This window comes from Salvelinus fontinalis, chromosome 29, assembly GCF_029448725.1.
Source record: "Salvelinus fontinalis isolate EN_2023a chromosome 29, ASM2944872v1, whole genome shotgun sequence".
In the NCBI taxonomy this organism is placed as follows: domain Eukaryota; kingdom Metazoa; phylum Chordata; class Actinopteri; order Salmoniformes; family Salmonidae; genus Salvelinus; species Salvelinus fontinalis.
In genome coordinates, this window is record NC_074693.1 from 7,241,854 (window position 1) to 7,268,476 (window position 26,623).

Consider the following 26,623-nt stretch of genomic DNA (forward strand, 5'->3'; position numbering starts at 1 on the left):
AAGAATATTACCTGGGTATATTTTTGTATTATTAATCATATTTAGTTTTTTTTTACAAAACTAAAATTCTGCTCCACCCACGTACACGCAAGTAGATCAACGGAGTGGAGTTTGTAGTAAACTTAACCAACTCCAGATCCCTAGTTCTAGTGTATGTCATAGTAATAAATCAGCTGTAAGGTCATTAAAACAACTCCAGATCCCTAGTTCTAGTGTATGTCACAGTAATAAATCAGCTGTAAGGTCATTAAAACAACTCCAGATCCCTAGTTCTAGTGTATGTCATAGTAATAAATCAGCTGTAAGGTCATTAAAACAACTCCAGATCCCTAGTTCTAGTGTATGTCATAGTAATAAATCAGCTGTAAGGTCATTAAAACAACTCCAGATCCCTAGTTCTAGTGTATGTCATAGTAATAAATCAGCTGTAAGGTCATTAAAACAACTCCAGATCGCTAGTTCTAGTGGATGTCATAGTAATAAATCAGCTGTAAGGTCATTAAAACAACTCCTGGAAAAACTCCCGGCCCTAGGAAGGATGAAAACCCTTTGCACATAGAGAACAACTGGGTTGTACAGAGACTAACAGGGCTGAGCTGGCTGTGTATGGTGTTGTATGGCCTTTACATCTGTAATTAAAAAGATACTCATACAGTGTCATCACTATTGTGTTAATTGATTAATTCAAGCCAATCATTTTGGATTAAAAAGGCCTTAGGTAGCCTACACAAAATTTTGATCACATTCACATTTTCTCAGAACACAAATAAATTGGCCTATTTTAGGCTATAGATGCATAGCTTAGGCTATAAAAACATGTACGTTTCCCCCGGCTCAGATGGGATCAGAGGGCATAGGCTTTTTTTGCAAAACTAACTGTCTTACTGTATTTAAATTATTTGATTTCAACTAACTTATGTTTTAATACAATTAAGTTAAGTTATCAAGTCTTAGTTATCAAGTCTTAAAAATAAGTATCATAACAAAAAAGTCTGAAATCACAAATGCTCATATTCCTGCCATCTTTCTGAGCGATACAAAATGAATCTGTACAGGCGCAGTCTGGTTGAAAGGCCCTGTGTGTGTGTTAAAGACCCTCTTTGTTGGACTCCCAGCCAGTCTCAGTTGCTGTGCTAGGCTACCTGGATCAGTACTTACATATTTCATAATTATCATTATGTTGTTTTATCAGATATTATGCATTTTACCACAAATTCCACAAAATTCTCATCACCGCAACAATCCCAAAAAAGTAATAAACAAATCAATTGCCAATATTTTTTACATTGCTTCCCGAATGAAAATGCCTGATTTAAAAAAAAAATAACACTTAAAATAAAAATATACAAAATTAAATTGACAATTATAATTCAATTAAATTTGACTTTTTTCTAAATTTGAGCTTGTTAGCCATTTCAGTAATGAAAAGGCCAAATGGGGTAAAGTGGTTGTTTGAGAATTAGAACCTCATTCTGAAGGCATATAAGTAGATAAATTAAATTCTACTACTCCTCTAGATATGAATCATGGGTGAATAAAGCTTTATGGAGTTTCTACAGGAAGTTGAAAAAGTGTTACGGTAATGATTTGCACGTAATAAATATTATAGTTTAATGTAAACTTCAACTGGTATAAAATGTTTATGATTTATGGATAGGGATGCACATTTTGGGGTAATTTCAGAGGTGGAAACTTTCCGTGGAAATTAACTGGAATATATGGGAATTAACGGAAATATATGCAAACCATTTAAATGTAGACGTTTTTCTGCATTGGATATATTTACCATATCATATGGAGACAGAAACATAAACCTTTTACCTTATCATAAGTAGACATAATTGCAAATGATTAAATCCTTCCAATAGAAAAAAATAAAATACATTTAGTTTCTCATTGAACTTTAATTAAATTAGTTGACTCTTCACATGGGATGATTTCACTGAACAACAAAATAAAGGGAATAATGAATGATCCCCAATGATTCATTGCATCGCACCAAAAGCATTTTCAGCATACATACAGCTTTGGTTGTCTTCCTCTCAGCCTTCTATGTCTTCTCCCTGGACCTCCTCAATGTCCACCTCTTGAACATCAGACTCTGAGGCGCCATCTTCACTGTCAGGGAGGGACAGTTATGCACTTGGCCAGATGAGTCTGCATCTTTGTTGCATTCTTCACATATGATTTGGCACAGTATTTGCAAATGTACTCAGCTTTTCCTTCTACATTAGCTGCAGTGAAATGTCTCCACACATCAGATAGTGCCCATGGCATTTTCCTGTAAAGATTAGAAAAAATGAGTAAAAAAACCCCAAATACAATTCAATGTACAGATAAATAATCAGATTAAACAACTCCTTTTGTAAGATACAGGTTTTAAAATGAAAGAAGTATGGAACAGGTGTATTAACACTCCTCAGTTAGCAGGCTCAAGCAAGCTAAAACGCACATGGTAGCAAAAACTAACTAGCAGAATTTGTTAACAAGTTAGAAATGATTTAAACACACTTTTCTGTAGGCTACTATTTAATAGTTAACAAAAAATCATGTCATATAACATACACTACCATTCAAAGGTTTGTGGTCACTTAGAAATGTCCTTGTTTTCCATGAAAACATTCATGAAATGAGTTGCAAAATGAATAGGAAATATAGTCAAGACGTTGACAAGGTTATAAATAATGATTTTAAATTGAAATAATAATTGAGTTGCGTTGCAAAATGGATTGATAGCCTTCCTTCTTCAAGATCCCTTTCACCCTGTACAAATCTCCCACTTTACCACCACAAAAGCACCCCCAGACCATCACTTTACCTCCACCATGCTTGACAGATGGCGTCAAGCCATCATTTTTTCTGCGTCTCACGAATGTTCTTCTTTGTGATCTGAACACCTCAAACTTAGATTCGTCTGTCCATAACACTTTTTTCCAATCTTCCTCTGTCCAGTGTTTGTATTATTTTGCCCATCTTAATCTTTTCTTTTTATTGGCCAGTCTGAGATATGGCTTTTTCTTTGCAACTCTAGAAGGCCAGCATCCCAGAGTCGCCTCCTAACTGTTGACGTTGAGACTGATGTTTTGCAGGTACTATTTAATGAAGCTGCCAGTTGAGGACCTGTGAGGCATCTGTTTCTCAAACTAGACACTCTAATGTACTTGTCCTCCTTCTCAGTTGTGCACCGGGGCCTCCCACTCCTCTTTCTATTCTGGTTAGAGACAGTTTGAGTTGTTCTGTGAATGGAGTAGTACACAGCGATGTACGAGATCTTCAGTTTCTTGGCAATTTCTCGCAATGAATAGCCTTCATTTCTCAGAACAAGAGTAGACTGACGAGTTTCAGAAGAAAGTTCTTTGTTTCTGGCCATTTTGAGCCTGTAATCGAACCCACAAATGCTGATGCTCCAGATACTCAACTAGTCTGAAGAAGGCCAGTTTTATTGCTTCTTTAATAAGGACAACAGGCCACATACGTCTTGTGTCTGAGCCGTTGAATTGCGACTCCACTTTGTCCCTAAACCGACATTTCTCTTGTTTGATTGCCTTGCGGAGGGAATAACTACACTGTATCAGAGCGTGCAACAGGACACTGTATCAGAGCGTGCAACAGGACACTGTATCAGAGCGCGCAACAGGACACTGTATCAGAGCGCGCAACAGGACACTGTATCAGAGCGTGCAACAGGACACTGTATCAGAGCGTGCAACAGGACACTGTATCAGAGCGCGCAACAGGACACTGTATCAGAGCGCGCAACAGGACACTGTATCAGAGCGTGCAACAGGACACTGTATCAGAGCGTGCAACAGGACACTGTATCAGAGCGTGCAACAGGACACTGTATCAGAGCGTGCAACAGGACACTGTATCAGAGCGCGCAACAGGACACTGTATCAGAGCGCGCAACAGGACACTGTATCAGAGCGTGCAACAGGACACTGTATCAGAGCGTGCAACAGGACACTGTATCAGAGCGTGCAACAGGACACTGTATCAGAGCGCGCAACAGGACACTGTATCAGAGCGTGCAACAGGACACTGTATCAGAGCGCGCAACAGGACACTGTATCAGAGCGTGCAACAGGACACTGTATCAGAGCGTGCAACAGGACACTGTATCAGAGCGCGCAACAGGACACTGGACTGTCTACACTCGGTTTGTTGTTTACATTAAAACCTTTTCATTAAATCGATTTTAATCCAAACTAAAGTTTTGTTACTAAGGATTCCACAATGCGGTTAGCCTTTACGGCTGGGACTGCAAGTTTGTGTTCATTTTATTGCGTGGATTCCGCGAGTGCTAGCTGGCTGTACTACAGACACCTGTCATATGTCGTGGTAAAGACTCATTGTTATCTTTTCGTAAAACAACTGGTTGCAGTATAGAGCCAATCTGGATACCAAGCAGATCCTGAGGGAAATCGACGAGTACCAACAGCTTTACGCTATGGAGGAACAACATACTCCTTCGTGGAAAAATCCGACCACCTCACAAAATAACTTTAACCTGACAAAAAAAAGAAAAACAGATTAATCTACAGACACGGACGATTTACCACTGAGGTAGAGGCTAGTGCTCTGGCTGGAATCCATGCAACAATGGAAAGGTTGTGTGAGGAGGTAGCAGGGCTGAGGGGGAGTTTGGAGTTCAGACAGAGTGAAATTCTCAAGCTCCAAAGAGAAAACAAGACACTCACAGCCAAGGGTAAAAATACACGATTCCAACATGGATGGTCTACTCAGGGAAAACCGAGTGATGAAGGAGTCGCTACCAGACGTACAAAGTCGTAGCATGCGTGAAAATCTAATATTGTCTGGTATTCCTGAGGACGCATCCAATAATCCAGAGGGAGTGATCAGAGAATTCATGCAATCCGCCTTGATACTTCCTATAGAGACTGTCAACAAGGTGGCTTTCCACCGAGTACACAGACTTGGAGCTCGGAGCGACAAGACCAAGGGTCCCCGACCGATCATCGCAAAATTTGAACACTACCAACAAAAGGAGCTGATCAAAAGCAGAGGAAGGGAGCTTAAAGGGACCAAATTCGGTCTCAATGACCAATTTCCAAAGGAGATAAACAAACTTCGTAAGAGACTGTATCCGGTACAAAGACAACAAAGGAAGGATGGTAGGCGTGCCTTTATCGTTCTGGACAAACTCTTTATAGATGGACAGCTATTCCGAGACAGCTCCATAACACTGTGGCTGTACTAAATACTACAGGGACTTCAGGTTACGAAAAAAAAGAACGTATGGGAACTGTTTAAATTATCTGAACATTATGAAGTGGATATGAACACACACGTACTCAACTACATGCTTGCTTACACATACAGACTTATACATACACACACACACACACACACACCTGATCTCACTCTCTTCTCTCTATTCCTCTCTTCTCTCCCTCTCTCTATTGTCGAGAACTGTTTTATAATTTAATGTGTTTATTGTTTGTCTATTTTATGTATTTGTCTACAAGTTTATATATGTTTACAACAAGCAAGGGGAAGATATCAGAATAGGGGCATTGGGGAATAATAACATATTGTACGGAATACATTTGTACTGTAGTGAAGTCTCTAGAGTAATGCAAGGTCTCTTTCATGATCATGTGAAACGTCAATTGCTATGGAAATGCTGGGATGTGTTTTTCAATTATGTTAAAGGTAATTATGATGCAACTATGATGGTGATACGATATGGATTACAATTATGAATATTAAGGCTATACGCACTACATGTTACACACATAGACACTCAACCATGCAAATTGGCAGAGTTATTATTTATTTGGACATCACACATTATAGTCTTACTCTTACACAGACATCGTACACACTCTCACTAAATCACATCCAATATCATACTCATCAACCTACTCAGATTTGTTACAAACATAATTTGTCTAAATTTTCTAGTATCTGTGGCATTGGCTCACAGGCAAACAGGCAAGGGAACAAAAAAAATATTACTAGAACCTATTTTTTGAATTGTAAAAATCAGACATTAGAAAGCTGTAGTTGTGACTTTCACAATACCTCTGATGGCAGTAACTTTACAAGCACTAACTATGGTCAATTTAGCCTGAGAATAGTGTCTAGTTATGGTAAGGGGTGAAATAAGTATAGCTAGTTATAATTGTAATGGTTTGGCAGATTATTTAAAAAAAGATCAGTTTTTACATGGCTAAAAGAAAAGGAATATAACATATACTGTTTACAGGAAACTCACTCTACATCCTTAGATGAAGTTGTGTGAAAAAAAGGAATGGGGTGGTGAAATAATTTTCTGTCATGGACAAAGGAACTCAAAGGGTGTGATGATATTAATTAACAAAAATGTTGATCTGAATGTGCAAATAGTCAGGAATCACCCGCAAGGAAGGGGGATCCTTTTGAATATGAAAGTGGACGAAAAAGAGCTTTGGCTCATTAATTTATATGGTCCAAATCAGGATGATACACACGTCTTCGAAAACATTTATACCAATTTATTGAACTTACAGGCAACAAATGATCTAATCATTATGGTAGGAGACCATAACACAGTGTTAAGTACATCAATGGACCGTTAGGTAATCACTCTACAAACTATCATCACCGTGCCCTTAAGGAAATCACAAATATTATGGACACATTAGAAATAGTGGATATTTGGAGACTAAAAAACCCCCGACCTAGTGAGATATACATGGAGGAGACTTAATCAAGCTAGTCGTCTTGACTACCTTATTGTCTCTTTCTCTCTTGCATCAAAGGTTAAAACAGTTTGAATAGGAGACAGAATGCGATCGGATCATCATCTAATTGGCATTCACATAACTTATAGATTTTCCACGTGGACGAGGATATTGGAAATTTAATAACAATTCACTGGAGGACAACTTATTTTTAACTAAGAAAAAATTATTATAACTTAATTTTTCCAGTATAATATAGGTTCAGCAAATCCCCTTATTGTTTGGGATACCTTTAAATGTACCTTCAGGGGTCATTCAATTCAATATACATCAATAATAAAAAAATAAAAAACGTTTCTGGCTAAAGAAGCAAGACTAACAAGGGAAATCCATGAACTAGTAGTACAGGTAGATGGCAATAAAAACGATACTACAGAGATACAAAATAAGTTAGAGGAAAAACAAAAGGAACTTGAGGAACTTATTCAAGAATGATCTAATGTAATCTATTACAAATAAAGTAAACTGGATGGAATATGGAGAAAAATGCACAAAATTCTTCCTGAATCTCCAATACAGGAACGCAAACAAAAAGAATTTGCAGAAACTGTGATTCTCTGAATGATATTTTAAAAGAGGGAGCAAATTATTGTAGGCAGATGTTCTCTTTTCCATCTCATCCTCTCCCAATGAATGAAGATTACGGTAAGGAATTCTTTCCAAATAATATAAAAAATGGAAAATGAACAAATGTACAGAAAGATCAGTGCGAAGGCCAAATTACACAGGAATAACTTTTGAGGCTATTAAATCCATTCAGTCTGGAAAAAACCCAGGGCTTGATGGCATACCGGTAGAGGTATATCAAGTATTTTTTGATATAAAAAAGCTCAATGGTTAGATTGTTTTAACTACTATAGAAATGGTAGTCTGTCAGGTACTCAGCAGGAAGGTCTGATTTCTCTATTATTAAAACAAGACCCAGATGGCAAATATAAAGACCCAGTCTATCTAAAAAATTGGAGGCCCCTTACACTTCAATGTTGTGATACAAAAATACTAGCAAAATGCATAGCACTCAGAATTATAAGGGTTTTACCAGGTATTGTTCATCCTGATCAGACAGGTTTTTTTTACATGGACGATACATTGGAGATAATATACGACAACTACTAGAAATAATAGAACATCATGAAACATCTAAGAAGCCAGGAATGGTATTTATAGCGGATTTTGAAAAGGCATTAGAATGGTTGAGGGACAGCTATTGGGGAACTGTGGGAGGGGTCTGGAATGGTTGAGGGACAGCTATTGGGGAACTGTGGGAGGGGTCTGGAATGGTTGAGGGACAGCTATTGGGGAACTGTGGGGGGATCTTGGAGGGTTCGGGTTTCACAAGACTGTGATCATGAAAAAGGAAACTATGACATATATTTTATATCACTACCATGCACATGCACCCTCACACATAAGGATGGCTCTGTTGTGGAAAGCCTGATATATGTTTGATAGTGTCTTGATGCTGTATTGTTTGTCCTTCATGTTCTAATACTTTAATGTTACCCCTTGTGTTTTTTTTGTAATAAATAAATAAGGGCAACAGTTTTCAGCTGTGCAAACATAATTGCAAAAGAGTTTTCTAATGATCAATTAGCCTTTTAAAAGGATAAACTTGGATTAGCTAACACAACGTGCCATTGGAACACAGTAGTGATGGTTGCTGAATTTTCGGCCTCTGTACGTCTATGTAGATATTCCATAAAAAATCTGCCGTTTCCAGCTACGATACTCATTTACAACATTAAACAATGTCTACACTGTTATTTTAATGAAAAATAAAATAGCTTTTCTTTCAAAAACAAGGACATTTCTAACTGACCCCAAACGTTTGAAAGGTAGTGTATATTCACCCCGACCCAGTATTGTAATCAAAACTTACCAGAAAGCATGTAGTCCTTGGCTCAGACAGTGTAGTAGTGTGGGCTCAATAGCATCCCATTAGTGTGCAAGATCTTGAGAATCAGCCATACATGTGATGGAGTGCACTGTACATGTGGTGGAAGAATGCACTGTGCATGCAGAGGGTTGCAATTCCATTGAATTGGGGATAGTTTAACCAAAATGTGCCACGAGACCTAGAATTGCCTTATGTGTATCCCACAAAAAAGGTTCACTGTTTTATGAGCTAACTCTTTTGATGAATTTAAGCAAAATTCCCGGGCTTAACTTCCCACGGAAAATTTCTGGAAATATACCGGGAAGTTTCCGACCCTTTGCAACCCTATTTATGGACAAACTGCAGCGACATATTTTGTGTTTTATTCAAATCTTTTTCTAAAGTACAATTTTATAAAATGACCCAATAATTTAATCCAGATGCATTGCGGTAATGAGAATATGGAAAAATTTACAACATTCATGTAACGTCCTGACCAGAGTTCTTATGTGTTTTGCTTGTTTAGTGTTGGCCAGTGAGCTGGGTGGGAATTCTATGTTGTGTGTCTAGTTAGTCTGTTTCTGTGTCCAGCATAATATGGTTCTCAATCAGAGACAGCTGTCAATCGTTGTCCCTGATTGAGAATCATATATAGGTGGCTTGTTTTGTGTTGGGGATTGTGGGTGGTTGTTTCCTGTCTCTGTGTTTGTGGTCTGCACCAGATAGGACTGTTTCGGTTTGCCACATTTTGTTATTTTGTTCGTTGTAAGTGTTCACTGTTTTTGTTTAATTAAACATGTTGAGCACTGGCTACGCTGCGTGTTGGTCCGATCCCTGTTTCACCCTCTCTTATAGTGAAGAGAGGGAAGGCTGCCGTTACAATTCAGGCAAAAATGTATTAAAAACTAGACATCTTAGTCCTCAGAATGATAGTTGATTTTTGCAGATGCATCAAGGTTTTGTAATTCAATTTGTTACAGACATGTTTAAAACTGATTCCATGACAATCACCCACCTGCAGCTGTGGTTGTTATCAGTAGGCTAAAGTTGATCACATTAATTGTGCACGTTGACAAATCAAGAGGCATTCAAATTGTATTTTTGGGTGGCAGGTATGGGCTTCCATATAAAACAGCTCATTGCAGCGGAGTCACTGATATTTCAGTCACAATTTGCCTTTGCCACATGTAATGATTTGCATGATATTGATACAAAATTAAGCCTGATTAGTTGTAAAGTAGGCCTTTTGAACTTTTATATTGTATGAGAGGGTTAATCCTTCATTTTTTATATGTTTACAGTACTTAATAAAAACAAGTGGGTAGAGCAACTCTGCACTTTTGTCTTGAAGCTAAATTGCAATGAGTGTAGCCTACAGACAAGAAAATAAACCTTTTAGTTGTCTGCACATACAGTGCATTCGGAAAGTATTCAGACCCCTTGAATTTTTCCACATTTTGTTACGTTACAGCCTTATTCTAAAAATGATGAATTGTTTTCCCCCCCTCATCAATCTACACACAATACCCCATAATGACAAAGCAAAAAAAATGTTTTTTTTGCAAATTTATTTAGAAAAACAACTGGAAATATCACATTTACATAAGTATTCAGACCCTTTACTCAGTACTTTATTGAAGCACATTGGGCAATTACGGCCTCGAGTATTCTTGGGCATGACACTACAAGCTTGGCACCTCTGTATTTGGGGAGTTTTTCCCGATCATCTCTGCAGATCCTCTCAAGCTCTGTCAGGTTAGATGGGGAGCGTTGCTGCACAGCTATTTTCAGGTCTCTCCAGAGATGTTCGATCGGGTTCAAGTCCGGTCTCTGGCTGGGCCACTCAAAGACATTCAGAGACTTGTCCCAAAGCCACTCCTGCGTTGTCTTGGCTGTGTATTTAGGGTTGTTGTCCTGTTGGAAGGTGAACCGTCGCCCCAGTCTGAGGTCCTGAGCGCTCTGGAGCAGGTTTTCATCAAGGATCTCTCAGTAGTTTACTCCGTTCATCTTTCCCTCGATCCTGACTAGTCTCCCAGTCCCTGCCGCTGAAAAACATCCCCACAGCATGATGTTGCCACCACTATGCTTCACCTTAGGGATGGTGCCAGATTTCCTCCAGACGTGACGCTTGGCATTCAGGACAAAGAGTTCAATCTTGGTTTCATCAGACCAAATAATCTTGTTTCTCATAGTCTGAGAGTCTTTAGGTGCCTTTTGGCAAACTCCAAGCGGGCTGTCATGTACCTTTTACTAAAGAGTGGTTTCCGTCTGGCCACTCTACCATAAAGGCCTGATTGGTGGAGTGCTGCAGAGATGGTTGTCCTTCTAGAAGGTTCTCCCATCTCCACAGAGGAACTCCGGAGCTCTGTCAGAGTGACCATCAGGTTCTTGGTCACCTCCCTGACCAAGGCCCTTCACCCCCGATTGCTCAGTTTGGCTGGGCGGCCAGCTCTAGGAAGAGTCTTGGTGGTTCCAAACTTCTTGCATTTAAGAATGATGGAGGCCACTGTGTTCTTGGGGACCTTCAATGCTGCAGAAATGTTTTGGTACCCTTCCCCAGATCTGTGCCTCGACGCAATCCTGTCTCGGAGCTCTACGGACAATTCCTTTGACCTCATGGCTTGGTTTTTGCTTTGACATGCACTGTCAATTGTGGGACCTTATATAGACAGGTGTGTGCCTTTCCAAATCATGTCCAATCAATTGAATTTACCACAGGTGGACTATAATCAAGTTGTAGAAACATCTCAAGGATGATTAATTGAAACAGGATCAACCTGAGCAGAATTTAGAGTCTCATAGCAAAGGGTCTGAAAACATATGTAAATAAGGTATTTCAGTTTTTATTTATTTTTTAATACATTTGCAAACATTTCTAAAAACCCATTTTCGCTATGTCATTATGGGGTATTGTGTGTAGAATGTTGAGGGAAAAAAATATTTAATCCATTTTAGAATAAGTAATTCTGAATTCTTTCTGGGTGCTCTGTACATGCTTGTGAATTGTTGCATTATCAAGTAGTGTAATATTTCTGAAGAAAAGTCTGTCATTGTTAAATAGTTTGTACCTTCTGGCTAGTGGCTACTGTGATATTTACGGTTAATTTGAGCTGCAGACGAAGAATGTCACATGGCCAGCCACAACGAAATGTTAAGGCAATGATGTAATGTGAATGGAAAAATAGCTTTCTTTTTCTCCGCCTTGCTCCTCAGACTCCTTCCTATCTCCTAGTGGTAATGGGGCCTTTCTCTCTGTTCTACTTCTGTGTGTGGTGCATTTCAGGCCGGAAGCTGAGGGGAGCTGGCCCGCTGAAAGGAGTAGTGGAGGGGGGAACACAGGCACCCGGCAAAGAGAGGACTGGAGAGAGGGGAGGAGAGAGGACTGGGGGATTACAGTTATCCACCGTTTCCCCACAGGCTAAATGTGAGGATCAATATTACCATATGTAAAATATTTTTCATAACCAGAATGCTATTTTTTCAAGTGAGCCCTGACTAAGAAAGCAGTTACAACTCAATTCAGAATTTACACCAACCCTGGATGCAAGGCAGCACATATTCAGTCTGGTCTCATTTGGTCTCTCATCTCATGTCTTAATTCACCTTGTCTCATCTCTGTTCCACTGGATGTCATAAGGTGAATGCACCAATTTGTAAGTCGCTCTGGATAAGAGCGTCTGCTAAATGACTTAAATGTAATGTAATGTAATGTCCCTCTCTGCAGGCTGTGCTGCCTGGCAGGCTCCCGCTCTTGGCCTCTCCCCCAGCCTGCGCCCCTCCCTCCTCAACGTCCTGAGTTCCATCGAGCCAGGAGTGGTCAACGCAGGCCATGACACCTCCCAGCCAGACTGTTTCGCCTCCCTACTGTCCAGCCTCAACGAGCTGGGAGAGAGACAACTGGTGTCTGTGGTGAACTGGGCTAAAGCCATGCCAGGTAAACCACTCTTCCTGTATCCTACTGTTACCTAACTACTACATGGTACCAACCCACTAACCCAGGTGTGATAGAGAGAGCTGGGGTACAAACAGCTGGTCTGTGTGTGACTGATACCAGTGCTGTAGCCTCGGTTCTAGTTTCTATGTCCTTCCCACCAGAGGGGGCTCTACTCATAACCTATTTTATTCTTCCTGCACTGTGGGTTTCAGAGAGCTGCATGTAGAAGACCAGATGTCAGTGATCCAGTCTTCATGGCTGGTATTGATGATGTTCTCTCTGTGTAGGTTTCAGAGAGCTGCATGTAGAAGACCAGATGTCAGTGATCCAGTCTTCATGGCTGGTATTGATGATGTTCTCTCTGTGTAGGTTTCAGAGAGCTGCATGTAGAAGACCAGATGTCAGTAATCCAGTCTTCATGGCTGGTATTGATGATGTTCTCTCTGTGTAGGTTTCAGAGAGCTGCATGTAGAAGACCAGATGTCAGTGATCCAGTCTTCATGGCTGGTATTGATGATGTTCTCTCTGTGTAGGTTTCAGAGAGCTGCATGTAGAAGACCAGATGTCAGTGATCCAGTCTTCATGGTTGGGGTTGATGGTTTTCGCTCTGGGCTGGAGGTCTTACACAAACACAGACGCTAGAGAGCTCTACTTCGCTCCTGACCTCATCTTCAACGAGTGAGTACTATTGTCTTGCTGAATATAATATTGATGACAATCTCTCTCTGTCTCTAGACAATAAACAAGGGAAATGTTTGAAATTTGAAATGTTGTATTATTGGTTATATAACAACACTCTCAATCAATTTCACTCCCTCTCATTCTAACTCCCTCTCATCCTAACTCCCTCTCATCCTAACTCCCTCTCTCCTTCTTTCCCTCTCAATTCAATTTATTAGCATGGGAAACACATATTACCAAATGGAATAGATCATTTAAAAAATGGAAATAAACAAGAGAAACATTAGTAAACATTACTCTCTCTCTCCTCACCCTCTTTCTCTCCCTCGCTTTCTCTCCGTCTGTCTGTCTCTCTCCTCTCTCCACCCCCCCAGTCAGAGGATGCGTGTGTCCAGTATGTATGAGCACTGTGTCCAATTCCGTCTGCTGTCCCAGAGGTTCTGTATGCTCAGAGTCACCCAGGAAGAGTTCCTCTGTATGAAGGCTCTGCTCCTCTTCAGCATCAGTGAGTCTCATCACTGACACACTGAAACTAAGTGACTGTATCATTATCTGGGTCAATATTTGCTTATTGCTTTGTGTCTTTTAGTCCCTGTGGAGGGTCTGAGGAATCAGAAGTGTTTTGACGAGCTGAGGATCTCTTACATCAAGGAGCTGGTTCGTCTGGCCAGCCAACACGGAGAAAAACACCACACACAACGTCTGTTCCAGCTAACACAACTACTCGACTTCCTACACCCGGTAATATACATTAACCCTGACCTCTAACCCCTAACCCGTACACAATGTCTGTTCCAGCTAACACAGCTACTGGACTTCCAACACCCGGTAATATACACTAACCCTGACCTCTAATCCCTAACCAACGTTTGTTCCAGCTAACACAGCTACGTCCGGTAATTTAAAAAAAGAGTCGGGGCCAGATGAAGAGTTGAGGCATAGATGAAGGGTTGAGGCCCAGGTGAAGGTTTGAGACCCAGATAAGTTTGAGGTCCAGATAAGTTTGAGGCCAAGGTGAAGAGTTGAGGCCCAGGTGAAGAGTCGAGGCCCAGGTGAAGAGTCGAGGCCCAGATGAAGAGTTGAAGCCCAGATGAAGGGTTGAGGCCCAGATGAAGAGATGAGGCCCAGGTGGAGGGTTTAAGCCCAGATGAAGGACTGGCCGAGATGTGGGTTAAGCAGGGGTGAAACGATGCTTAGATCCAGGGGGGAAACAAGTTAGAAGTCAGGTCACCTCTTCCCTTGGTAAACTCCTCTGAAAAATATGTAGCACCAACCTGGGTGAAGCAATGCAGCCGCTAAGCTTTATGGCATGAAGCTCACTACAGTCAAAAGCCATAGTCCACCTTGAATTAAACTACTGTGGAAAACCTTAGAGATCCTCTGCTATCTTCAAATATTTCCAAGCCTCTGCCATCTCTCGTTGTTTCAAATAAAGTTGGTAGCTAAATAGCTAGCTTCTCAGTTCAGTTGGTAAAATAACTGACTTGCTGGTCTTGCACTGCCGTGGATCAATATATTGTTAAAGAATCAGGCAGGAAGTGCTGCTCGAACCCTCAACCTTCTGGCCCGAAGCCCAGAGGTTAAAACATGCTCATCTTGCAGTCGATATCCTTATAAACTCAGGGTTGCTACAATATATACAGTCAGAACTTACTTAGCTAACGATATCCTTATAAACTCAGCTTTGCTACAATATATACAGTCAGAACTTACTTAGCTAACGATATCCTTATAAACTCAGCTTTGCTACAATATATGCAGTCAGAACTTACTTAGCTAACGATATCCTTATAAACCCAGGGTTGCTACAATATATACAATCAAAACTTACTTAGCTAACAAAATAAAAAGTTGATTAAAAAAGAAAACTAAAACTTCAAATATGTACAATATTTACAGAGCTCTCTGCGCCATGGCAGCCACAGAACGGACCTATCCCTGACCTCTGACCCGTAACCCGTACACAACACCTGTTCCAGCTAACCCAGCCAGTGGACTACCTTCCCCTGGTAATATAGACCTACTACTAAGGGCCAGCCTAGCTTTTTGGGGATATGTCATGGCAAATAATGTCCCCTGGCCAAATAGTGTCCCCTTCTGCGTCACAATGGAATTCGATAAACTATTAGCGTCCGTTGCTATATCAACGGTGGGATTACCTAATTACAGCCTAAATTACGTTCTTTTCATCATCGCTATGCAAACAAGGCGGATTTCCGCAGCAATTTCACTGTTTAACCTCACAAGGGTATGTGGGACGGTAGCGTCCCACTTCGTCAACAGCCAGTGAAACTGCAGGGCGCCAAATTCAAAACAACAGAAATCCCATAATTTAAATTCCTCAAACATACAAGTATTTTACACTATTTTAAAGATACGCTTGTTGTAAATCCAGCCAAAGTGTCCGATTTCAAAAAGGTTTTACGACAAAAGCACACCAAACGATTATGTTAGGTTAGAGCCAAGTCACAGAAAAAGACAGCCATTTTTCCAGCCAAAGAGAGGAGTAACAAAAAGCAGAAATAGAGATAAAATGAATCACTAACCTTTGATGATTTTCATCAGATGTCACTCATAGGCCTTCATGTTACACAATAAATGTATGTTTTGTTCGGTAAAGTTCATATTTATAACCAAAAATCAGAGTTTAGGCGGGACGCTACTGTCTCACTTGGCATAAAGCCAGAGAAAATGCAGAGCGACCAAATTCTAATTAATTACTATAAAAATCTAACTTTCATTAAATCACACATGAAAGATGCCAAATTAAAGCTACACTGGTTGTGAATCCAGCCAACATGTCAGAATTCAAATAGGCTTTTCGGCGAAAGCAAACGATGCTATTATCTGAGGATAGCACCATTGTAAACAAAGTGAGAGAAGCATATTTCAACCCTGCAGGCACGACACAAAACGCAGAAATAAGAATATAATTCATGCCTTACCTTTGACGAGCTTCTGTTGTTGGCACTCCAATATGTCCCATAAACATCACAAATGGTCCTTTTGTTCGATTAATTCCGTCGATATATATCCAAAATGTCCATTTATTTGGCACGTTTGATCCAGAAAAACACCGGTTCCAAATTGTGAAACGTGACTACAAAATATCTCAAAGGTTACCTGTAAACTTTGCCAAAAAAATTAAAACTACATTTGTAATACAACTTTAGGTATTTTTTAACGTAAATAATCGATAAAATTGAAGACGGGATGATCTGTGTTCAATACAGGATTAAAACCAACTGTAGCTAGCTTTCTGGTCACGCGCTTCTAACAAACAGGACACTTCGAGTGACCCTCCTTCAAGTTGGCCGTACTTCTTCATTACACAAAGGAATAACCTCAACCAATTTCTAAAGACTGTTGACATCCAGTGGAAGCGGTAGGAACTACAAGAACGTCCCTTTAGAAATCTGGTTTCCCAATGAAAACTCATTGGAAAGAGAGTGACCTCAAAAAAAAAATTCTGAATGGTTTGTCCTCTGGGTTTCGCCTGCTAAATAAGTTCTGTTATACTCACAGACATGATTCAAACAGTTTTAGAAACTTCAGAGTGTTTTCTATCCAAATCTACTAATAATATGCATATCTTATCTTCTGGGGATGAGTAGCTGGTAGTTTAATTTGGGCATGCTTTTCATCCAAAATTCCGAATGCTGCCCCCTACCCAAGAGAAGTTAAACAAGTTTAATTTAGCTGACAAAATGAAAACATTAATTCAAACTACTTTTGGGTACCTTGTTAACATTACAACATGAAATCCATGTCTTAAACATTACTACGTTTTGGAAAAGTCAAATAAAATGTGTAATCTGCTTGACACATTAAAATTACTTACCTTACAGACCAGGAAGTCAGCTAATTTCCACTCCATTCATATGCAAATCCATTTGGTTCATACACTGGCTTGTCTGGCCGTCATGTTTTAATTTGATCCTGCCCTTCCCTTATCTGAGCTGAAATAATATATCTCACATAGCTCATTAGTACACCCTTGTGGTTGAATATATATGTATCTATTGTAGGTCCTAGGACACAACAATGAATAATGTGGAACAAATAAATAACATCAAAGCATATCTTACAACTTACAATAATGAACACCTTGTGAAACAGCCGTGAAAACCAACCTGGCAAGATTTAAGATTTTAATACATAAACTTCGATAGTTTTTGGTAGAGTTGTGTCATTCATTTATCTTCACAGATTTCTTTGTACACTAACATGGCAATCATAGACTAAAATAGTGACTTCTGGTGTGTGGAATATAGAGGAGGGGTTGCTGTATGGGTGGGAGGTTCTGCCTGTCACCTGTTCTCAACAGACAGTCAGTCTCGGAAGGGAGACTTGAAGAGGGAGACTGCAAAGTCTAGGCGCTGATGCTCTCTTTGTTCTGAGTGTTCTGCAAGTGCTAGTGTTTTTAGTTAGTCTGTGTATCTCACATATTATGTGCCCAGTATGATAGAGTATGATAGAGTAGGATAGAGAATGATAGTGTAGGATAGAGAATGATAGTGTAGGATAGAGAATGATAGTGTAGGATAGAGTAGGATATTGGGAAGTACATTTCTATAGGTTTAGCATAACTACTATTTATTTTCTTCTTGTTTCTGTCAACCAAAGCTGAACATACTTTGTCTATTGGGCTTCACTGAAGTGTAGGGCGTCAGTGCTTTCAGTGGTCGACCGTCCAAGTGCTCCGACTGTAGAAGATTGTTGTCTTCCACCGAGGTAACCCTAGGAAGACAGAGAAAAATATCACTGTTAGGGGAACTAAAACTAGCTTCAAGTTATTTTGTGTGCAAATGCAAATAGTTATCTGAGATGTTCTATATTCACTCTAACTGATGGTGACCCCAGCTAGGAGCGAAAGAGCAGCGAGGTTTCCCAGGTCTCACCTTCCTTTCGTCCATCTTACAAACCTGGTAATTCGCCCTGATGTCATAGCACTTAGTCCCCTTCTTGATTCTGCTCCGGTAGCTCTCCTTCTGTTTCTCCTTCTGTTTCTCCTGTTTCTCCTTCTGTTTCTCCTGTTTCTCCTTCTGTTTCTCCTGTTTCTCCTTCTGTTTCTCCTGTTTCTCCTTTTGTTTCTTCTGTTTCTCCTGTTTTTCCTTCTGTTTCTCCTGTTTCTCCTTCTGTTTCTCCTTCTGTTTTTCCTTCTGTTTCTCCTTCTGTTTCTCCTTCTGTTTCTCCTGTTTCTCCTTCTGTTTCTCCTGTTTCTCCTTCTGTTTCTCCTGTTTCTCCTTCTGTTTCTCCTGTTTCTCCTTCTGTTTCTCCTGTTTCTTCTGTTTCTCCTGTTTCTCCTTCTGTTTCTCCTTCTGTTTCTCCTGTTTCTCCTTCTGTTTCTCCTGTTTCTCTTTCTGTTTCTCCTGTTTCTCCTTCTGTTTCTCCTGTTTCTCCTTCTGTTTCTCCTTCTGTTTCTTCTGTTTCTCCTGTTTCTCCTTTTGTTTCTCCTGTTTCTCCTTTTAAATCTCCTTCTGCTTCTCCTGTTTCTCCTTCTGTTTCTCCTTTTGTTTCTCCTTCTGCTTCTCCTGTTTCTCCTTCTGTTTCTCCTGTTTCTCCTTCTGTTTCTCCTGTTTCTCCTTCTGTTTCTCCTTCTGTTTCTCCTGTTTCTCCTTCTGTTTCTCCTGTTTCTCCTTCTGTTTCTCCTGTTTCTCCTGTTTCTCCTTCTGTTTCTCCTTCTGTTTCTCCTGTTTCTCCTTCTGTTTCTCCTGTTTCTCCTTCTGTTTCTCCTTCTGTTTCTCCTTCTGTTTCTCCTTTTGTTTCTCCTGTTTCTCATTTTGTTTCTCCTTCTGTTTCTCCTGTTTCTCCTTCTGTTTCTCCTTCTGTTTCTTCGGTTTCTCCCGTTTCTCCTTCTGTTTCTCCTGTTTCTCCTTTTGTTTCTCCTGTTTCTCCTGTTTCTCCTTTTGTTTCTCCTGTTTCTCCTTCTGTTTCTCCTTCTGTTTCTCCTTTTTCTCCTTCTGTTTTTCCTTCTGTTTCTCCTCTTTCTCCTTTTGTTTCTCCTTCTGTTTCTCCTTCTGTTTCTCCTTCTGTTTCCCCTGTTTCTCCTTCTGTTTCTCCTGTTTCTGTTTCTCCTGTTTCTCCTGTTTCTCCTTTTGTTTCTTCTGTTTCTCTATCTGTTTCTCCTGTTTCTCCTTCTGTTTCTCCTGTTTATCCTTTTGTTTCTCCTGTTTCTCCTTTTGTTTCTCCTGTTTCTCCTTTTGTTTCTCCTGTTTCTCCTTCTGTTTCTCCTTCTGTTTCTCCTGTTTATCCTTTTGTTTCTCCTGTTTCTCCTTTTGTTTCTCCTGTTTCTCCTGTTTCTCCTTTTGTTTCTCCTGTTTCTCCTTTTTTTTCTCCTGTTTCTCCTTTTGTTTCTCCTTTTGTTTCTCCTGTTTCTCCTTTTGTTTCTTCTGTTTCTCCTTTTGTTTCTCCTGTTTCTCCTTTTCTTTCTCCTGTTTCTCCTTTTGTTTCTCCTTCTGTTTCTCCTGTTTCTCCTGTTTCTTCTTTTGTTTCTCCTGTTTCTCCTTTTGTTTCTCCTGTTTCTCCTTTTGTTTCTCCTGTTTCTCCTTTTGTTTCTCCTGTTTCTCCTTTTGTTTCTCCTGTTTCTCCTTCTGTTGCTCCTGTTTCTCCTTCTGTTTCTCCTGTTTCTCCTGTTTCTCCTTCTGTTTCTCCTGTTTCTCCTTCTGTTTCTCCTGTTTCTCCTGTTTCTCCTTCTGTTTCTCCTGCGCCTTGTCCATGTTCAGTCTCACATTGATTGATAACAGGAATAAATGCTATTCTATTTCGTATTACAAATACATTTCTTACATATCTCTTGGAGGGACAGAACATAAGTTGACAGCGGACAATCATTTTTACCTGGTCAAAACCATCCACATCCTCCTCGGTCCGTGCCTGAAGGTACTGTAGTCCTTGAGCGTTCTGATCTGGTTCGACAGCTGCCACCACATCAGGTGGGGTTTCAGTGATCTGAAAGTACCTGATATAGAAATAGCAATAGACAAACAACAACAGTATATGCAATAATTGTATATAGAATTGCATTGTTTTACGTCAGTCAACAGCTGCGACTCCCGTCCGTACTCGGTGGAGGCCTGCAGGCTGCTGCTGTGTGCAAAGGGACCATCCAGTAGTTCTCCCAACCTTCCTGGTACCAGTCAAGGGACTTGCCCATGACAGTCTTGTGGGTCTGGTTGATCCATTCACCAAACCTGGAGGAAACGGATATCTATCTACAATGGAAGATATTGAAATATGTCTGTTTATGTACCACGGAAAAACAAATTGTAAAAAATAAACAAAACAAAAAATTGGTGACAGAATATAATCTATAACATCCGTAACCTGTTCCAGTGTTCATGACCTCGGTCTGGGTGTTGAAGATGTCCGTCATCGCCTTGGAGTTGGCCTCGCCAGTCTCGTCCTTGATTGGTATCATACAAAACAAAAATCTATTTTTGGTTCCAAGCACCTTTTTTAATGGGTTACAGAAGGGAATTGAGAGCACATACTCTTCCTGTACTGACCTTAATGGGTATTGCCTCCACCCTCTTGGTAAAGTGATCGGTCGCCGTTAGACAGCAGCTGTTGTCATTCCTGGATTTCGTGAAGGGTCCAATGAGGTCCACCTCCAACATATAAAGTGTTAGAGAGAAGATGACTTTATTCTGACCCATATCTGTTTCATACAGTATGCAGATGTGCATATTTGTAAGGACACACATACACACACATTCTATAATACTGTTGTGATCAAATAAAGCAACCATTACAGAACAACTTATCAGGGCAAAATTTGAATTGGGACACTCACCGATCACGTGCCATGGTGAAACAGCTTTGATGTGCTTCAACTCCGGCGCCACAGTCTTCGCCCTCTCAAACTTCTGGCAGGTTAGACAGGGTACTGACCTGACTAGACGGGGTACTGACCTGACTAGACGGGGTACTGACCTGACTAGACGGGGTACTGACCTGACTAGACGGGGTACTGACCTGACTAGACGGGGTACTGACCTGACTAGACGGGGTACTGACCTGACTAGACGGGGTACTGACCTGACTAGACGGGGTACTGACCTGACTAGACGGGGTACTGACCTGACTAGACGGGGTACTGACCTGACTAGACGGGGTACTGACCTGACTAGACGGGGTACTGACCTGACTAGACGGGGTACTGACCTGACTAGACGGGGTACTGACCTGACTAGACGGGGTACTGACCTGACTAGACGGGGTACTGACCTGACTAGACGGGGTACTGACCTTTAAGCACAAAGTGACAAATTGAAACATTGTGTGCTCTCTGATATGACATTCATTGAAATCATAATCATTTCTGATATAATAGAATGTGATTGATAGACAAAAGGTTATTTCACACCTCCTTGACAATTCCCTGTCAGAAGAAGCGTAGGTTGATTTTGGCAATCATGCGCTTCACTCCGAAATGCCCAGCATGCATCTTGGTCAGCACGGCCGCCTCCTCCTCCTTGGTAAAGATCACCCTCCTGTGTGGCTGGCCATCCTCCTGTGCGGCTGGCCATAGATATGGTTATGATTGCTTAACAAGTTGGAAGAGAAGAGGTGTTGAAATACTCTAGTCTAAGTACATTTACACTGCTGTTTTTCTCGCTGTTTCTCTTCGTCTGTCTCTCTGTCTGTCTTCTATTCTTTTCCCACCTCTCTCTTCTCACTTTCCTCCTCCCCCTCTCTGTGTCTGTCTAGCGAAGACACCTAGTTAAGGGCATTTGGAATAACCATAATTGCTTACACCTATCCATTTGATTGATCAGGTTTAACTTATAGCTAGACACCCTAATATGACGCGACCGTTACGAGGTAAAATAGAGAACAAACAACCAGCATAGCAACGGACGCTTTGGTTCGTTACGTAATCCGGTCAGAATTTTGCACGTTCTAGCAACAGCTCTTGCGTGTTCTACTATTACAACTCTCAACAGTAAGTTTAGACCCCGACTGAGTTCCTAAAGTATTTTTGGGGGTTGGGGGCCGTAGCGGCCAGGGGCCCTAAGCAACCGCTTATGTCGCCTATGCCCAGGGCCGGCCCTGCTTCCACCCCTAACCACTAACCCCTAACCACTAACCCCTGACCTGTTCTCTTTCTCTCCCCCCTCACTTTCTCTCTCGCTCTCTCCCCCCTCACTCTCTCTCTCTCGCTCTCAGATTGTGAGGAAGCTGCACCAGTTCACCTATGATCTGTTTATCCAGGCCCAGTCTCAGCCCACCAGAGTCAGCTATCCAGAGATGATCTCTGAGATCGTCAGCGTTCACGTGCCCAAGATACTCACAGGCATAGTTCAGCCAATCCTCTTTCACAATGCACCTTGCTAGAGGGTCATCCTATCACAAAACAACCTGCAAGTGGTTCAACCTATCACAAAACTTCCTGCTACAGGTTCATCCTATGACAAAACTTCCTGCTACAGGTTCAACATATCACAAAGCTTCCTGCTACAGGTTCAACCCAGGGCAGGCCCTAGGCACAAGTTACTTTTTTTTAATGGGGGGGGGGGGGGACTTAGTTGGGGTCTCAACTTTATGTTGAGAGTTAAAGTAGAACATATTTTAATTTGTTTGTGCTTCAGCAGTTTTTCTTTTGTAATGTCAGTCTCTGAAATGTACTCAATTAGCCCATGTCAGCAAACATTTATTTAGATTGGTAAGTTAGCCTAGCCACCTTGTAGTAATCATGGCCAACTATTGACCAGGCTCGCATGTATCCAGGCGTCTGACCTCCAGAGGGCCTCCATTGATTTTGTCAGTCACTCTCACTCAGATATCATATGAACATGGCATAAGTCATGGCAAAATGTGTAGAATTGTAGGAAATTTGCTTTAAAACTGATCATTTCTCTCCACCCCCTGACAATATTTTCTGGCTGCCCCATTTGAAGAAAAATGTGTAGAATTTCAGAAAATGTGATTTAAAACCACAACATTTTCTCTACGCCCCATAGCTAAATGTGTTGAATTTCAGGAAATGTACTTTAAAACTTAAATTTGCTTTATCTTTGTTGTCAAGAGGGGGACCACTAAAATGTTTTACCCGCATGGTGTGGGGCCCCAAAAATCTAGGGCCAGCCCTGGTTCAATATATCACAAAACACCTTCCTAGAGGACCAACCATTGACTGTACATGATTGGACAAAGCCGTCAATGATGTCACACCATTAATTCCTATGTGAAGACTCAATGTCGCATTTGAAGGTTAGGAAATCGGTTTTAGCTTGCTAAAATGGCGTCTCATGGGGATATGTATGTGGACATAACATGCACAGTGTGAGCTACTCCAGGAAGGGACGTTGCAGGCTAGCTCAGTGCTGCCTGCAACCAACTTGAGTATCTCAAGTTGAAGGCCGACCGGGGTACTGCAGGCTACCATAGCAACTCAATTATCCTTATATTATCCTTTGTACAATTTTTTTTTTTTAATATATAATCGGTTCAAGAACATACATCTGTTCTAATATAAGCAATTATTGGTAACATGGTTGTTTCTGAATGCTATTTTTTTTTCTCTCTCTAATATTGACGACGAAGATTGCCATTTTCCCATTCACTATACTGGGAGATCCTGCTTTCTAGAAACTACAGCCTTCAGTACCGCACTCGGCCTTGAACTTCATGGCTTCATGAAGAGGGAGGGTCAGTTGGTCTCCCAACCCATACTCTTCCTTTGTGTTGATTACGTTAGACCCTCTGATCTCAAGCTAGGGTTTGATCCTGAATGTACATTTCAGACTGTTTTTCTCTTTTCAGTTTACTGTTGTATACTCTTTCATAGTTTCAGTAGATGTAGTAGTATATTTAACACTGTCAAAATAAGACATCATTCTTCTGAATAACACATCATTCATACTCTACAGACATTTATATATAACACAATATCTGTAAATATAAAATGCATTATACATTGCATATTCTATTAAAAACAAATCATACTTCAAAGTTCTAACAAATTTAACAACCTATATTCCACATCACTGAGGGCTTATTTAGCATCATGTGATTTGTATCGAAGTGTTCTAAGTGAGAGGGAAACAGACACACAGGGTGTATCCAAAATGACATCCTATTCCTTTTAGTGCACCACATTTGAGTAGGACCCATAGGGCTCTGGTCAAAACTAGTGCACTATATAGGGAATATGGTGCCAATTTCTAACTCAATCACAGTAATTTTCCATAAAAACCTTATATTTCTCCCTCAGGTAAGGTGTTACCATCTATAGAAGTATTGAGCTTCGTCAATACTTTATCCTATCTGAGTTCACATGTCTACTTACCAAATAAATACCGTACCTCACTATTCCAAAAGGTGTGTTCTATTCAGTGAGGTTATATGTTCACGACGTTGCAGAAAGCAAACCAAGCCAACACAATTCCCTATTCTACTTGAGAAACACAATACATCTCTATCTCTTTCTGGGGGGAAAGGTTGCATCCTGAACAGAACCCAGTGATCATCTGCTTATGGGTCTTGTAGTTTTTATTTCTCAGCCCAAAAAGAGCCCGCAGCAAACATGATTAACAACAACTGAATAGAGCAGTTCAGTGTTCAACTACAGCCATCTAGTGGACGGCCCTGTTACTGCAACAAGCGGCGACTGAAGACCAGCTGGCAGTGATGTAGGACTGGGTTACGACAGACAGTCTGCCACGTTGATACCAACCACATTAGTTCTACATGCTGGAACAATCTTTTATCCTCGTGCTGGGCAGAGGAATGAGAAATGATGAACTCTTTATAATGAAAACTGTCTTTTCTGATCTCATAACTTTCTTAATGTGTTATTCTTGAACATGCCTCAACAATCTGTCTTTCCCTCAATGTTTTATGTTGAAATCCTCACATGTTGATGAAACCGGATAAGAATATGGTTTAGGGCTGGCTCAACCCCTAAACTGTATTCCAATGTCCACACTAGTACGACACTTAGTATGAAGCATGTACTCAAAGTGGTATGGTAGTATAGAGATTGGAACAGGGCCTAAATAGTCTAGTTCAACAGGCACTTTGTCTACAAGGTGTTGTCCCAAATGGAACCCTTTATAGTGCACTACTTACCCTAGGCCTCTGGTTAAAGTAATGCACTGTGAATATGGTCTAATTTGTGAATATGGTCTAATTTGGGACGTAACCTCTGACCCGTCTAAACCAGAACCAATGTCACATTGAATCGCTCTGATTCCTGTGGGTTTTATAAACATTCCATCTAGATTATCTGGTTGTATAAAAAATGAAAAACATCCCGTTAGTGAAATGTTTTAGTACATCTCTCCACAGTGAGGAGTGACATGACTCTGACTGTTTTAGTACATCTCTCCACAGTGAGGAGTGACATGACTCTGACTGTTTTAGTACATCTCTCCACAGTGAGGAGTGACATGACTCTGACTGTTTTAGTACATCTCTCCACAGTGAGTCTAATTGAGTTCATTGTATTGGACGTCTGAAAGACCCGACTGTAAAAAGCCCAGATCTGTCTGCGTAACATCCTGCACTGCGGCCATGTTAAGTACACACATACACACACACACACACACACACACACACATACATACATACACACATATACACACACATACATACACACATACATACACCCACACATACACATATACACACACACACACACATACATAGACACACACACACATACTCAGTTCCTGCTCTAACCAACTCTCTTAACAACTATGTCTCCTCATAAATGACGTAGAACTGAGTGATCGAGAGCTCAAATATCACTTCTCTAAATATATTATCTGCAACATTGCTCTTGTGGTTTGACTTAAAAAGGACTGGCGTTTTCCACATTTGAAATGATCAAAAATGCATGTGTTGACGTCGACATTTGAACTTTTAGATGTGATTCCATTTGATTTGTGTGTGTTTGTGACTTTCCAGTCATTTGTACATCACTATATTTCCACTGTAGTGTAAGAACTGGGGAGTAGAGACGAGGCTTGCGACATCACAGTCACAAATAGCCCAAGTCATTTACATTCCTACCGGATCTATATTTCTCCCCCTCTGCACACCAGAGTAGAACATACAGTAGAAACAGAATCAATGTCCACATTTATATCCAAGGAGTAGTCCTGACTGGTTATGCGTTAGGTTGCAACATGGTCTCATGTTCCATTTCATATGTTCCATTTCAATGTACAACAGTTGTATATTATTTTTTGTTGTTGTTGCAGAAAAATGATTGTTATATAAGATTGTCACAAGTCCCATTCCTGTGAGATTTCCTGTGCGGTTGGGCTATTGTAGGCGTTGTACTAACAGAATGTTCCACGACATAATTGATTAGGGGAATGCTTAGGATAGTAAATCTCACTACACAACGTGGTCAACCCTTGGGCGACTTGA

At 40.7% G+C, this 26,623-nt stretch overlaps 1 protein-coding gene and 1 long non-coding RNA gene across 3 annotated transcripts in view; one reads left to right on the plus strand and one right to left on the minus strand.

Moving 5' to 3' along the window:
* Positions 1 to 24,556, plus strand: part of LOC129827365 (androgen receptor-like) — a 31,042-nt gene extending 6,486 nt beyond the window's left edge. The window contains exons 4-9 of the mRNA XM_055888142.1: positions 11,909 to 12,049; positions 12,350 to 12,559; positions 13,093 to 13,237; positions 13,615 to 13,745; positions 13,830 to 13,981; positions 22,412 to 24,556. Of these exons, the coding sequence (XP_055744117.1) occupies positions 11,909 to 12,049; positions 12,350 to 12,559; positions 13,093 to 13,237; positions 13,615 to 13,745; positions 13,830 to 13,981; positions 22,412 to 22,579 (947 nt within the window). The 3' untranslated portion in view covers positions 22,580 to 24,556. The remainder of the gene's footprint in view (positions 1 to 11,908; positions 12,050 to 12,349; positions 12,560 to 13,092; positions 13,238 to 13,614; positions 13,746 to 13,829; positions 13,982 to 22,411) is intronic.
* On the minus strand, positions 1,361 to 22,428 carry LOC129827368 (uncharacterized). Of its 2 annotated transcripts, XR_008755117.1 has the most exons (4): positions 20,749 to 22,428; positions 20,081 to 20,645; positions 17,877 to 17,980; positions 1,361 to 2,281 (listed from the first exon to the last, which is right to left on the minus strand). It is a non-coding gene; the product is annotated as an uncharacterized LOC129827368 (long non-coding RNA). The 2 variants fall into 2 exon arrangements; XR_008755116.1 differs by lacking the exon at positions 1,361 to 2,281 and having other exon boundaries at positions 15,277 to 17,980.
* Positions 24,557 to 26,623: the final 2,067 nt, after the last annotated feature.